General features: G+C 41.7%; 1 protein-coding gene across 1 annotated transcript in view; it reads left to right on the forward strand.

Moving 5' to 3' along the window:
- The first annotated feature begins 1225 nt into the window (after nucleotides 1-1225).
- The window catches only part of SMARCA1 (SNF2 related chromatin remodeling ATPase 1), a 46184-nt gene continuing 31972 nt past the window's right edge, over nucleotides 1226-15437 (forward strand). Inside the window, exons 1-8 of the mRNA XM_081897343.1 lie at nucleotides 1226-1600; nucleotides 4092-4178; nucleotides 9810-9976; nucleotides 11772-11872; nucleotides 11977-12077; nucleotides 13763-13942; nucleotides 14523-14678; nucleotides 15024-15155. Of these exons, the coding sequence (XP_081753469.1) occupies nucleotides 1436-1600; nucleotides 4092-4178; nucleotides 9810-9976; nucleotides 11772-11872; nucleotides 11977-12077; nucleotides 13763-13942; nucleotides 14523-14678; nucleotides 15024-15155 (1089 nt within the window). The 5' untranslated portion in view covers nucleotides 1226-1435. The remainder of the gene's footprint in view (nucleotides 1601-4091; nucleotides 4179-9809; nucleotides 9977-11771; nucleotides 11873-11976; nucleotides 12078-13762; nucleotides 13943-14522; nucleotides 14679-15023; nucleotides 15156-15437) is intronic.

Here is a 15437-nt window from a genome sequence, read left to right on the forward strand (position 1 = left end):
AGGCTTACAGTATCTTGTTTAAGGGCTCAACGTAAGGGCACCAGCCTCGGAAGTCGCCTTTACGCATGTTCAGTTCGGTCCTCCCTCCCTCCGGGGTCACTGGCGCATGTTCTGTTATGAGCGCTGGGAAAAAGCGGGGAACTGGGAAGAGGGGCGGGGAATCATAGCTGTCAACTTTCAGATTTGAAAATAAGGGATCGGCAGCCTAGAAAATAAGGGATCAGCAGCCTCACCTGTCCCGGGGACAGTATACGGGATATCTATCATTCCGGGGAAGCAGCGGGAAACGGTGCTGGAATAAGGGAATTTCCCTCCAAAAAAGGGGAAGGTTGACAGCTATGGGGGGAAATACAAATCTTCGCGAGCATTAGTAATTAATCAGTTTGATGTTTATGCTATTCGTCAGTATGATAACATCATCATGATAAGTGTCGGAAGTTTAAAACTAAGGGAGGAAAACGACGAGCATGAGTTAAGACTGTCTGGATAGGGATCGGTATGCATGTAAGGCGATGGTGTGGCAATGGTTTGAAGATTCCTTATTAACTCCCCCCTCCCATGCAAATGTCCACTTTTTAAATTCCTAGTAGGAAAAAACCCCAACCACCTCTCAACAGCTATCTATTGTTGCTTTAGCACCTAAACGCCTGTAAATGTAAAAAAGATAAAGGCAATCATTAACAGACGAGGAACTTTGGAAGCAACACCTTCTGACTATTAGTATTTATTGTCTTTATAATATACATTACATACATATATGTGTTGTATGAAATCAAAAGACCGGACTGTTCACAAAGAAAGATAGCAATATGCAAATAGGAAGTTTGTGTATGCGGTTTTTGGGGGGTGGGCGAGGGCTGTGGGTAAGCGCTACAGCATCAAAAGCACATCCCTTGCGGGGCATTAGGACCCAGGTGCAATATCTGCCACCCCCCCCATCGGAAAGCTGCTGCCGACTAGTGTAGACAATACTGAGCCAGGTGGACCGTTGGGTTTGATTTAAGCAGCTTCCCGCGCTCCTTATGAAAAAAACAATACGAGAAAAAGAAAGCGAGGAAGGAACCTAGAACCAAAAATAAAAAAGCTCAAGCGGGACTAAATGCTATTAATTAACCGGTTTTGATTATTAAAGTGCGATTGTGCCGTTGGAAGCAACCCTTAAAATTCCCCAAAGGGGGAGGAGCCTCCTGTCTCACGTCACGTGCTCCTCCGAACCATAACAACCACAACCTTGCCTTCCCATTCCCGCGCGCGCAAAGGCGCCCAGCGTCGTTCTCGCGGTTTCTTGCGATACCCGTCGCTGCCGAGGGAGGGCGGCGGGAGGAAAAGGAGGGGGAGCCAAGGGAGGGGGGCGGGTTTTGAGGGGGTCCCTACCCCGCCCCCCTCCTGCCCCCACAACTCCTGCTCCACCGACCGGCGGTTTCCGAGACACAAAATGGACGCTGCCGAGGCCGACGTCGTTGTCCCGGTGGCGGCGACAGCACTGACAGCGGCTCCGGCCCCAGCCGCTGCCAGCCCGGGCTGCGAGGAGGTCGAGGAGGAGCCCTCCACCTCGGCCGCTTTCTCTTCCTCCTCACAGGAGCCCGGCGGCCCAGAGGAGGTACGGCGCGGGAAACGGGGAGGAGGACGAGGGCGGCGGCGGCGGCCTCTAGATCGCGCGCCACAATCACCTCAAAGCTCTGCGTATGCTCAGAGGAACACTTTATTTTCATTTTTTAAGAACCCCACCCGGAGCGCTAAGCTCCGGGGAGCCAGTATACGAAACTGCTTCCGTCCTTTTGAGAGACCATCACCTCCCCCCCACCTCACCCTCGCGCGCCCCCATTTCTTTATTTTTCGTTTACACCAAGGCTGCAGAACCAGCGGCCCTCCAGATTTCGTCCTCCCCATCAGCCGCCCAGCCAGCATGCCCAAAAAGTGCTCGGGAATGACAGGAGCAGCTGTCCAGCACATCTGGAATGGAGGATCGCTGATCTTCATCAGCATAGCTGTCAACTTTCAGATTTGAAAATAAGGGATCAGTAGCCTCACCTATCCCAGGGACAGTCGGATAGCTAACAATCCGGGATTGCAGCGGGAAACGGCACTGGAATAAGAGAATTTCCCGCAAAAAAGGGAAGGTTGACAGCTATGCCTCATCAGTCGTTTTACGCCCATCGCGGTCAGGGACTTGGGAAGGTTTACCATGTTGAGTCCTTGCTTGCCTGAGTGATCTGCTGTTTGATACTTAATGTATGGAAGAAACGCCCTCAGGCGAAGTGTATATCCTCCAGGCACATGTTTATTCCACTTGTGGCGTGGGAGGGAGGGAGGGGTTGGCTTTGCGAGGGCTGATGCCAACCCATCATGTGCGGGTTTTATGTGGCTTCCCAGGGGCACCGGGTTGGCTGCTGCAGGAGGCAGGACTAGAGCAAGGGTGAGGGACTTGTGGTTCCCAGCGTGTGCTAGTTATTGCTGGTTGCATTTCTTTCAAGGAGCTAAAGGTGTTGAATGTATTTCTCTCCCCCTGTTTTATCCTCACAACAACCCTGTGAGGTATGATAGTCTGGGAGTGAGGGACTGGCCCAGTGAACTTCATGGCTGAGGCGGGGATTTGAACCCTGGTTTCCCAGATCATAGTCCAACATTCTATATCTGCTATACCATCTTCTCGGCTAATGACAGTGCTGCCTGAGACTGATGGTGTGCAGCAACTTCAGGATGGTCACAATTTCCCCATCCTTGGTTTAAGATTCCTTGAAGAGCAAGCAGTGAAAGGTCCTGGGAGCAGGACTGTGAAGCTCAGTTATGGTGGGAGAACCAAGCAGTCCTCCTTGCAAGTTCTTGACCTTCTCTTGCTTATGCCTAAATGCAATGGCAGCAAGTGTGCACTGAGGCTGTCCACAGGACAGGTTGAGAGCAGGAGTGGGGAAGCTGTGGTCCTCCAGGTGTGTTGGTACTGAAACTCCCATATTCTCTGACTATTGGTTATGCTGCCCAGGCTGATGGGATGTGGAGTTTAACAAAATCTGTAGACCATCAGGTTGTTTATGATTTTTGTTAACCATCCAGAGTGTGTTACAGCAATATAAACAAACAATACCACAATCAGTTAAATAAACACACAATCAGAAGAATAACTAACATAACCTAAAAACACAAAAAGCCAGGCAGATTCCATATAGTTAAACATTCTTTAGGAGTTTTCATTAGGTGCAGTTACCATCATTGGTCACTTGCCCAGGTTCTACCTACTTTCTGTCCACTATGGGCACAGAGACCTGAAAAGAACAGATGATCAGTTTAGTTTGCTGTCCTTGTATATCTACCTAAACTATAACTCATATTTAAGGTATGATTGTTGGCTTATTGTGGTTCAGCAGGAACAAGCTGCAATACTTGAGCATGTTGTAGTTGCTCAAGTTTTGCTCATTCCCAGCCCACCTGTCCATTCCTGCCCACCTGTCAAACTAGCCCAACCCCTGGCCTAGAGAGTGATCTAATTTGTTTATTTATTTTACCTAAATTAAGTAAACAAAGATGAATATTTTGAAACTGGAATGTGTGCCTAATATATTTGTAACTAGTATCCATTCATTGCTGTTAATGATCTTATGGAATGGAAAATGTTCCTTGGAAAAAATAAAGCATTGGAATTTTCCCTGCCCCTGTGTAAGAGCCTAAAGAGCAACTTCAGGCATATCCAGTGCAATTTTGACTTCCCTTTTTCTACAGCCCACATGTCTCCCCTTGTTATACAACCATGTGTTTTTGAAATTTTCCTCAGTTTTAAAAGCAGTGCACAATATGTCACAGGGATGTGTTGCTGTTTGAAAATCTTAAGTTCAGATGCCCATAGGCACAACTACTTGTATCACTCTTTGAATCTTAAGCAATTTATGTGGTATCTGAGTGCAGGAAACTTTTCACAGTGTGGGTGGTGGAGGTATATGCATTGTTTTGAAAGCACAAACAAGTTCTTCCCCTCATTTCAGAAGTCGTATTTTCTTGATTTTTACAGAGGCAATGGGGGGGGGGGAGGTGAGTTGAATGGGGAATTTGGTCCTCCATTAGACACACAGTAATTGTAGAATTTGTCATTTTGTTTACAGAGAAATGATCCTCCATTTCAACTAAAGCCCCCTCCAAAGGCATCTAAATCTGAAAAAGATGTTGATCCAGAGTATGAAGAAAAGATGGTAAATTTTCTGATATAGCAGTTTATCTGATAATATATTTGTTACATTTTTGTTGAGCTTTGGTTGTGGTGAAAAGAGAAGTAAAAATATTAGTATACATAATATTAACTGTTCTAAAATAAAACAGATTGTTTTTCTAGACAGTTTTAGGAAGCTTTAAAGTGCATATATGTAACATTAAAAAATATTATTTATTCATGATACCACCACAAAACAAATGTTTAACAGTCTGAGAGTAACACAGGGTGACATCATTTGAAATTAACCCAGACCCAAATAAAACTACATCATAAATGAACTTAAAATGCTGAATCTCCCTGGCAGATCACAACATGTGCCCTCCCTTTAAAGTTCCACTTTTAAGCAATATTTCAAGTAAAATAAATAAAAATAATACACTTGTATCTGAATAAAATTAGGATAATTTAACTGATGTTCATATATGCCAGAGTGAAAACAGCAAGCTATAACCCATTCAGGGGATCCTTAATACACCAAATCAATCACTAGAATAAGTTTGTGTATGTAGTATGTGCAGCCTGATCCCGTGCATGCTTACGTGGAATTCAGTTTTCCCCTATCTCTGGCTTGCTCCCAAGTAATTGTGTGGTGAAATTTGAGGCATTTGTTTGTATCTTCACCTATAATAAAGGTGAGATGGAGGAGTCTGCTGTTACCCAAAAGAAGCATAAGACCCATCTTACTTTACTGCTTTCCATAGATTTTAGCAAATTTATCCCTTCCTACCCTATTTGTAGTATTGGACTCAGTCTGCTGGAAAACTGCTTAAAAGTTACAGAGTGCAATAAGGTAAGCCAATAAAAAGGGCAGGTTTTGGTCCACTTTTCTTTGTGCTCCTTTAAAATTAGATCCCTCTACCCCCATTTTATATGTGAACGGAGTAAGTGTGTGTTACACATAATTGTCTTACATGTCTTTTAAAATCCAAACAACATCATCTATTCGAGGTTCCGTCATTTGGTTTGAGAAGTTTTTACTACTGCTTAAAAAGTAAAAACATTTTCTCATGTCAGTAGCCTTGAGAGAAATCATCGTTTTGATTCTAAAACTGATGCTCAACAAATCTTCTTTTTAATATTCTAGTGATCTTTCCTTAGGATGATCATACACAAGAGAAGAGTAGACAAATGTACTACTTTTAAAGACTATGTGGAAGATGCAGTTTGTCAGAAAAGTGAGGAAAGTTGCACTTCTGAAATTCTCTCTTCCACACATTAAAAGTATAGAGTAACATTGTCCTCTGTTAGATTGGGTTACTCTCTGTTGTTCAAACAGTGTATTTGCATAATCAAATATTAGCTTAATAAAATGAGATAGGAACAAGCTTCATGCACAACCAGTTTGCTCATTCCTTTGCATGAGTGGGTAGAGAAGCCAGGAAGCTACAGTTAACAATAGCTTTCTATTATATCAGAATTGGGAAACTATGGTTAATGTCTTCCAAACAAGCCAGAATATGAAGCCATGATCTCAAGTTGGCTTCCAGATTCTGCTTTGTTTGGATGCCATTAACCATAGTTACCATTCCAGCCTGATTACATTACTTTTGGCAGCACTCAGTGGTTTTGTATTTCAAGCAAATCTGTAATTACGTTTGAAATTTATAGTAGCTTTTCACTATTGCTAGAATGTTTCTTGGTAGAGAAAAAGAAGAGATTTTCCCTTGAGAGGGAAAACCCCTAAAGATGAAGATCACTGTTGACAATAAAGTTAAACAATTTGAATAAAATATAAAATAAGGTAAAGGTAAAGGTATCCCTGCCCGTACAGGCCAGTCTTGACAGACTCTGGAGTTGTGCGCCCATCTCACTTAAGAAGCCAGGGGCCAGCGCTGTCCGAAGACACTTCCGGGTCACGTGGCCAGCGTGACAAAGCTGCATCTGGTGAGCCAGCGCAGCACACGGAAACGCCGTTTACCTTCCCGCCAGTAAGCGGTCCCTATTTATCTACTTGCACCTGGGGGTGCTTTCGAACTGCTAGGTTGGCAGGCGCTGGGACCGAGCAACGGGAGCGCACCCCGCCACGGGGATTCGAACCACGACCTTTCGATCGGCAAGCCCTAGGCGCTGAGGCTTTAACCCACAGCACCACCCGCGTCCCAAAAATATAAAATAGTATAGTATAAAATATAGTATAGTACAGTACAGTACAGTACAGTATAGAACAGAGATAGCCAGTGTGTTACACTTCAGATTTTGTGTGGACTGCTGCTACCACCATTCTTGATCACTAGCCATGCAGGCTGGTGTGATGAGAATTGGAGGGCAGCATGTTGGCTATTGTGGTATAGAAAGACCTAATGCTTAGGATCTGTCGAGCGAAAGTATAGTATAATGTAAGAAAATACCCATATTAGAAACTTATTGATATGAATCTTGCTAAATAAGAATTAGCTCTGAAAGTCTACAGATTCCATTGAAGAGGAAACTGAATGATAACCAACATTTAATCATTCACTTGTTTCTATGAAATTCTGTCAAGAATTAACTTCAGCTACCCAAGTATGATAACATTATAGCAGCCATCCTGCAGTTTCTCATTGCTGCTAATGGAATCAGACTTTTCAGTTAGCCAGTATTCAAAATCTGCCTCAAGAACTGTAAGTAAGGAGACAAACATTAAGACAGTCTTCAAGTTAAAAACAGCTGACACCTGGCTGGTTTCCTGGTTCTTTGAAGGAGTTGTGTATTGTTGCTTCCAAGTTTGTAGAAAGATAGTGTGGTTGTAATCTTATGCACATTTACTTGGGAGCATTATTTCTAAATAGACATGTGTAGGATATTATTGTGTGCCTACTACAGAGTGTATGCTGTTTTTGGACTTGAAAAAAATTGTATCTCCCCTTTGCTCATTCTTTAAAACCTTAGCTTCAGCATACTTCCTGAGCAGTGTCTCAAAAAGACAGAAAAGCAAAGGAAGAAGTAACCAGAAAATACATGAAGCTCTTGCTTATTATTCTAAATAGAGCTCTGCTCAGTTTTAGTCTGTTCTTTTTCAAATCCTGTATGTTAAATGTTTTTCCCCACAAAAGGCCTCAAAGCATCAATAAATTTTATGCTGTGTTATGTTGCCCTCATGTGGTGAAATGTTATGCTATCCTCCTTTTTAGCTTAAATTAAAATAAACTGCTTAGCATTTGTATATACATGCAGGTCCCGCTATCTGAATGTTTGTTGTCCATTTATCCAAATATAAAAAAAATGCCCAAACCCCACTACATGCTTGGCTGATTCAGATAGCTGGAGTTTTCCCATATCTTTGTTTGTTTGTGCTTTGCTGGTTGACTGCAACTATTTTCAGATGGAAAACGTAGAGGAAGGTGGGGAGAGAGATCGGCCAGAGAGCAGGAGAAATCAGACAGATCAATTTTTCCTTTCTCTTTTCATTTGCAGGTTGGCTGTAGCCATTTTAGGAAGAAACCATGGCGGGAGGGGAGAGAAAGATGGATGTCCCAAGGGTGACTGATCCAAGGTCATTCAGTGGGTTTATGGCTGAATGAGGATTTGAGTCCAGATCTTCCCTGTTCTAGTCTGACATTTGTCATAGTCTAGTTTCCAGGCTTCTGTCTCTAGTGGGAGGGGACAGAAGCAGCTACAGATAGACTTGTAGAGCTGGATAATGATAAATATTGCTACCATGCTGGAGATGGGAAGCAGAGAAAGTGTGGCTTGTTAGTAGTCACCTAGTGTGTTTGTGACAGAGACAGAATTTGAACTCTGGACCTCTTGGTTCACAGTGTAAGCATGTATACTCCTAAGCATGCTTTTATATATGTTGGCTGGGGCAAGCCAGTCAGATGGGTGGGGTACAAATAAAAAAAATGTTGTTACTCATCTTAATGGGGCTTATTCTTAGGTAAATGTGTATAGGATTGCAGCTTTATTTTCATAGCCACTACAATGCACCAGCTGTTTCTTACTTAGGCCATCCTTACAAAAGAAGAACTGTGTAGCATATGCCATGAAACCATGGGGCTGTCACAGTATGTCACTGGTCCAATGCATGTTGCAGGTCACATTCTGGATCTTGTTTTCTCAACTTGGCAGAAAGGGTAATCTGAAGATGGGGGATATTGACATCAGTTGCTTGTCATGGACCGATCACTTCCTGTTGAGATCTAGACTTTCAGCACCCTTTCCTCTCTGCAGAGGCAGTGGACCTTTTGGAATGGTCCGCCCTCAGTGGCTAATGGAGCCAGTGGATTTCAAGACAGTTCTGTGGAATATTCTGGCTGATATGAAGGGTGCTCCTGTCTAAGCGCTGGCTGACCTCTGGAACATCTGAATAGATTGGGCTGTTGATATGATTGCTCCTGGGTGCCCTTTCCTGCTTCGTAGAGCCATATTGGTTCCCTGGGTGGCACCACTTTGCAGTGGTTCCACTTCTACTTGGATGGGGACTGCTCTTTGGCTCCATGGAACCTTCAGTGGATATGCTGGACTGTTGTCTTGCCTTGATAATGGACTAGATGAGAGCCAACACACTGAAGCTCAATCCAGATAAGAATGAGGCACTCTTAGTGGGTGGTTCCCTAGACAGGATGGATGGGAGGTTGCCTGCTCTTGATGGGGCTATACTTCCTTGGATGAAGTGTGTAAGCAACCTGGATCTTTTGCTGTCGCTTAGGACTCAGGTGGCCTCATGGGTGTGGAGTGCTTTCTATCAGCTTTGGCTGGTAGCCCAGCTGCACCCATAATCTGGACAGTGATAGTCTAACTACTGTTGTCTATGCTTTGGTAACTTCTAGGTTAGATTACTGCAATGTATTATACGTAGGACTGCCTCTGAAGACAGTTCAGAAACTTTGGCTGGTGCAGAATTCAGTGGCCAGGTCCTCACAGGGCAAGACAATTTGAGCATGTTACACCAATCCTGGACTGACTGCATTGGCTGCCAATTAGTTTCCAGGCCCAATTCAAAGTGTTGGTTTTGAACTATGAAGTTTTACATGGCTGAGGATCTCAGTACCTCAGGAACTACCTCTTCCTACTGGGAACCTGCGATAATCATCAGAGGCCCTTCTTGGTATGCCTCATCCATGAGAGGTCCAAAGGGTGGCAGTATGAGAATGGGTCTTTTCTGCAGTGGCTCTTCCTTTGTGGATGCTCTCTCCAGGGAGGTTCACCTGGTGACTTTATTATACACTTTTAGGTGCCAGGCAAAAACATTCTTCTTCAATCAGACCTTTGGCTGATTAACATCCGCTGTCCTTTTAAATGTGTTAATGGGAGGGTGTGTGTTTTTGGTTTGTTTATGTTCTTGTTTTTATTATGTAATTTGTGCTTTTATCTTGTATTTTTCTGAGATTTTTCTGAGATCTTCAGGTTTACACTACAGAAGTTGAGAAAATATTGTATTCTTGATTAGGAAGAGTGCAGTTTATATTGTATTTGATATATTATTTTGCTGTCATGCTTCTTTATGAATGGATTCTTGTAAGGCTTTGAGGTATTTTAAAAGTTTCAAAATGTATTTTTGTACTCTGTTGTTTGGTCATTTTTCTATACTGCATTTGCCCACTTTGTGAGGATATTTTCTGAAAAAGTGAAATACAAATATATAAAATAAAGATAAATGAAATAAATACTGTGTTTGTTGCGTTGAATATAGAAAACAGATCGAGCCAAGAGATTTGAATTCCTGTTGAAGCAGACAGAACTCTTTGCACATTTTATTCAACCTGCGGCGCAGAAATCACCAACATCTCCCCTGAAAGTGAAACTTGGACGACCACGAATAAAAAAAGATGAAAAACAGAGCTTACTTTCGGCTGGAGAGTATGTCTTTTTAATTTCAATTACTGTTTGATATTAAATGTTATGTGTGTTTAATGCAGTGCATCTTTTATATGCAAACCTGTACAGGTAACTTGCAATTTACATGGGAGTTACTTTCCTGGCCATCAAACATATAAGCAAAATTTCCTAAAGCTACAACACTCCCGGAAAACCATAAAAACCCTAGAAAACCTAAAAACAGAGTAAGCTATCATGTCAGTGACTGTGACTTTGTGGTACAGCCTCATCTTGCAATGAACCTTTGCCATAATATGCTCCTGGAATGGAAGATGGAAGATGCTCTACTTAAGGCTCCCGGGGTGTCTCCTTGCCCATGGCAACTGGACCACACCTACTATGCAGAACCTGTCTCCTCTTGATTTAGGTTTGCTGCTGGGGCGAGGATCATGGCTTGAGCCTTCATTAAAAGGGGTCCTGTGGTCTAGCTTCTTAGGCTAGGGTGAAGCTGATTAAGCTGATAGTTTGGGCTCTGATACCTTTGCTGCAGCCTGCTGCTTACCCTGCCTGTCCCTGCAGCATGGCTGCCTCAGGACTGTGTTATTCTCCAGCTCTGTGCTGGACGAATCATGGCTTTTATGCCTGACAAGGGTAGGGTGTGGTTTGAGAGAATGAGAGCTGAGATGGCCAGCAAATTCAGGCATGGGGAGAAGAGAGCCAATGAGGATTTTTTTTTGCTCTTTACTGTTTTGGGATTGTGCACTGCCACTCGGCCCACTTCGTAATCCATACAGGTATCTATGTAGATGAAAAATAAAACCAATTCCCTATGTTCTGTCTGTGTTTTATACTGTGAGCTGTCACCTCAGAGAAACAGAAGACAGAAACTTGGTTTCAGGATGAGATGAAGCAAGGCCATTCTACATGGTGTGAACCTTAGGTATAAAAACAATTTTTCCTCAGTTCCAACATGGAACTAAGGAAATTTGTATACAGAGAAAGAGTGGAATGGTGTCAGAGATGCAGTCCCTCCCTGTAAGCCATGAATTGGCATGGGGAGAAGAGAGCCAATGAGGATTTTTTTTGCCCTTTACTGTTTTGGGATTGTGCACTGCCACTAGGCCCACTTCCCTTCTTAGGCCCACAAAGGTCTACCCTCCAGTGAGAAGCACCTCTCTCTGGCCAATCCTGGGTTTTTGTTTTCCAGTAGAATTCGAGGTGCAGGGACTTAATAGTGGGAGGATACCCTCTTCAAGTATGAACACCCTCTGTGGTCATAGATCAGGCCCTGTTGGGCAGATTGAAGCAAACCATGACCTCACTGGCCTTTGCAGTATCTGCCTCATGGCCACTGCTGAGGATGGTTTTTGCTTTGCTGGTCTTGGCACCCAGGAGGCTCCTCAAACCACCGTGCCTCCTCAGCCTGACTTTGATGCATGGCTTGAAGAATTGTCCAAGATTGAATTCAGCAGCTCTAGAGAGGGGAAAAGATGGTAGGCATAATGTCCTGACACTGGTCTAAATTCATCCTCCTTTCTTGTCCCATGTATGAAGAGTAGCCCCAAAAGGAAGTGAAGAGAGAAAAGAAGGGCTACCAAACGTGTGAGGAAATGGCTGATTGAGTAGGCAGGAAGGAACTGGGGCAGGGGCTGCCCCACCCTTTAATGAACATGTTTCATATTCACATAGTCCTTCCTTGTGGAGTGAGTTAGAGGAGCAACTTATTTGAGATTCCTTGCTCTACTACAGGAAAAAAGGCAGGACTTTTGTGGCATACAAAAAAGTCCTTGTGGAAAGCACATCATAGGTTTGACTAGTTTCTTCATTTTTTCTTCAGTTATCGCCATAGGCGCACAGAGCAAGAGGAGGATGAAGAGCTACTTTCAGAAAGTCGAAAAACCTCAAATGTGTGTATTAGATTTGAGGAATCGCCTTCGTGTGAGTATATTTATTAAAATCTTTTTCCATTTTCTTAAATGAGTTAGGAAATAATATTATAATCAAGCATATAGATAAAAAGTCACATTTTATGTGCTTTGCAGATGTTAAAGGAGGAACGTTACGAGACTATCAGGTTAGGGGGTTGAACTGGATGATCTCCCTTTACGAAAATGGCGTGAACGGCATTTTGGCAGATGAAATGGTAAAAAGCTTTCTTTTTGGAGTACATCTTTGGGGTGGAAGTGAAGTGTATATCTCTTGGAAGAAGACAATTCTCCAAGCAGAAAAAATGGTTTTAAATAAAAATGTAATTCTCATTGAAGTCAGTGGCCATAAGCCAGATGTGGACCTCCAATGATGTCTCCCTTGTCAAATCCTCAAACTACTTTTTAAACTCTCATGAATTTAAAGAACAGTTTTAGATTGGAGTCCACATTTCCTATGCTTTAAGTAATCCAGGTGGTTTTAGTACAACTTTGGGAATAAGTCTCTTCAGCGTACTTAGCCCATAATTATTAGCTAATTGGAGAATATTTGGAGTAAGATTTTAAATCCATTGTCTTCAGATATCATACAGCTATTACTAAAAGCAATGGTGTTTCTTCTTATCTTTGTGATTCTGATAAGCTATGATTCCTAATAAGCTAGTCAGATGAAATTGGCTAGAAGAATGTGACTCCCTGATGGCATTCATGGAAGAACAAATTTATCCTGTCATATGTCCATGTTAGTCATTTGTGGTGCCTGATTGGGGTGACAGGAAAGAAGAACCAATTGACCCTCAGTTTACTTGAGCTTTCTGTCTGGTTGCTTCTACATGATTGTTGCTTGCCCCAGGTAATGAAAGTAATTAATGGCTGCTAAGGTGACAACTATAAATAAATGGTTGCGAACTGTTCCCAACCCTTATTGAAATAAATAGTAAATGTCCCATTCATTTTCTTAGTTGTGAATTGTGCTGCCAATTAAGGCATAATGATCTTGGTCTAATAAATCATGGTTTATTTGATCAAGAGTGTTGTATTATGAGCACCACAATACATTGCTTTTGGAGTTCGTTAAGCAACACTTTCCCATAACATCTGAACTGGGAAACTGGTTTATTAATCTTGAACTACAGACCAGGATCTGATCATGGTTTCATTTTATTTTTATAGTTCAGGATTAATAAACCAGAGTTTCGTGGTTCAGATGAAATGGGAAACTATGGCTTAACAAACTGCAGAGTTAATACTGTTGTGGCATAGAAGACGAGAGAAGGCAGCACAATGCTTGCTCTCTCTGACAAACCATGATGTGTTAGATGAAGATCACTATGTCTAAACTGACGTACTATTGACTGAGCTCATGAAAGATTTCTCATGGGTTCATTGACAGCAGGTCTGTTGAACTTTGGTGGAAATAGAATTCAGTATGGTGACAGAGGAGATAAGTATCACAACTTGCCTGCCATTAGCATTTCCTAGTATTATGTGGCCATTTTCTCTTTGGTATGTAGAAAATTTACTGAACTCAGAGAGTCAAGGAATAACAATTGTGTGTAATTCAAAGAAAAGATGCATAATGCATAGCAGTAGTACAGACTGAGACTCAAATATTCAGTTGTAACATAGCTAAGAGCAAAATGTAATTAAAAAATTCATTCTCTGTAATAATTCATGCATATTGCAGAGGAATGCTTATGAGAAGCTGTAGTTTTATTATCTCAAAACAAACTCTAACCAGAGTTGTAATTTGCATATTGCAATATATTGAAATTATGGCAGATTTCTATTCCATAAATTGTACCATGTTCATAAACTTTTCTACTCATTATTATAAATGGAAATCAGTTCAGTGCTGCTAACAATGATGCATAACTTTAAATAATTTTTAATACTATTGTAGGGTCTAGGAAAGACTCTGCAAACAATTGCATTGCTGGGCTATCTGAAACATTACCGAAACATTCCTGGCCCACACATGGTTCTGGTCCCCAAATCGACTTTACACAACTGGATGAATGAATTTAAACGCTGGGTTCCATCTCTACGTGCTGTTTGTCTCATTGGAGACAAGGATGCCAGGGTAAGTGAGCACTATGTAAAGAAGTGATTTGCTTTTCAAGTTGGGAGTGTAATGCCCTTCCGCCACTGCATTTGTATAGCATCATAATTGTGCACAGCAGTTTACAGGTTAAACCACACATCACTAATGTTCTTCTTGTTTTACTATGATTTTGTCTTTTAACTTTTTATCAGATTTTGTATGGCTGTGTTGTTTATTCTTGCTAGCCCCCTCAGACTCCGTTTGGAGAAGGGGCGGGATATAAAAGTTTTGTATGTATTAATGAATGACATACTTCATTTTAAGATGCATATGTCACACCAAGGTTCATCTGAGAAGAGGCATTCACTTATCCCTCCTCTCCTTTATTTTTAAATATATATTTGTCATCATTGATTTTTATTTATTTACTGGGGGGTGAGTCATCGTATTAGCCTTTATGGAACTTGATTTCCTCCCCACCTTCCATTTCTTCTTCATTTTTGTGAAATGCTTTCCCCTTATAACTAGTATATGGCTGCAGGAGCAGCTTCCAAATGAGTTAGGTGGCCCTATTCAGCTTACCTATCTAGAAGTGTTTACCATGTTCATTTTTCATTAGGCTGCTTTTATCCGCGATGTTATGATGCCTGGAGAGTGGGATGTGTGTGTTACCTCCTATGAAATGGTAATTAAAGAGAAGTCTGTTTTCAAAAAATTCAACTGGAGGTATCTGGTGATTGATGAAGCCCATCGAATCAAGAATGAAAAATCTAAGGTGAGAAATACTACAGAATACTAGGATAGTGGAAAAATCTGGTAACTCTTGAATGGAAGGATAACTTTTTGTACACTTTGAGGAAATAGGAAGCAATAGGAAGTAAAAAAATAGGAAGTTAAAAAATAATTCCTTGCAGAATGGCAGGCAGGGAAAAAATGAAGAATTTAAAACACTAACTGTTACATCTGAACTATTAATAATGCTTGTAATTATTATCTTAGGTTATGGGAGTTTGGAGCTTCATTTTGAAATACTTTGTATGTACTTTCATTTGTAAAAAATGTATCCTGGACTATGGTAGTAATGTAGTAGTAACAAGTGCTCTTCTTAAAAATTTCCTAGCTCTCTGAAATTGTTCGAGAGTTCAAGACAACAAATCGGTTGCTATTAACAGGAACGCCCTTACAGAATAATCTTCATGAACTATGGGCATTGCTCAATTTCCTTTTGCCTGATGTCTTCAATTCTGCAGAGGTGAGATTGTACATTATGTTAAAGTCCTATTTTTTGGTTTTGCACACTTTATATGGTAAGCTAACTTTTGCCAATAATTTAAGTTATCTTTTTATCATATTATAATGGTTTACATTCTTAAGAGAAGGTAAATGAATAGAGAGGGAAGTTAGGGAAAAAATTATGTAGCAGATTCTTAATGCAGTGGTACCTCTGGTTGCGAACACAATCCGTTCCTGAGACCCATTTGCAACATGAAAAGAGTGCACCTCGCAGTGGCGCATCTGCGCACAGGCAGGTTGT

The sequence above is a fragment of the Podarcis melisellensis genome (genome assembly GCF_964234715.1).
Source record: "Podarcis melisellensis genome assembly, chromosome: Z".
NCBI classification, from domain to species: domain Eukaryota; kingdom Metazoa; phylum Chordata; class Lepidosauria; order Squamata; family Lacertidae; genus Podarcis; species Podarcis melisellensis.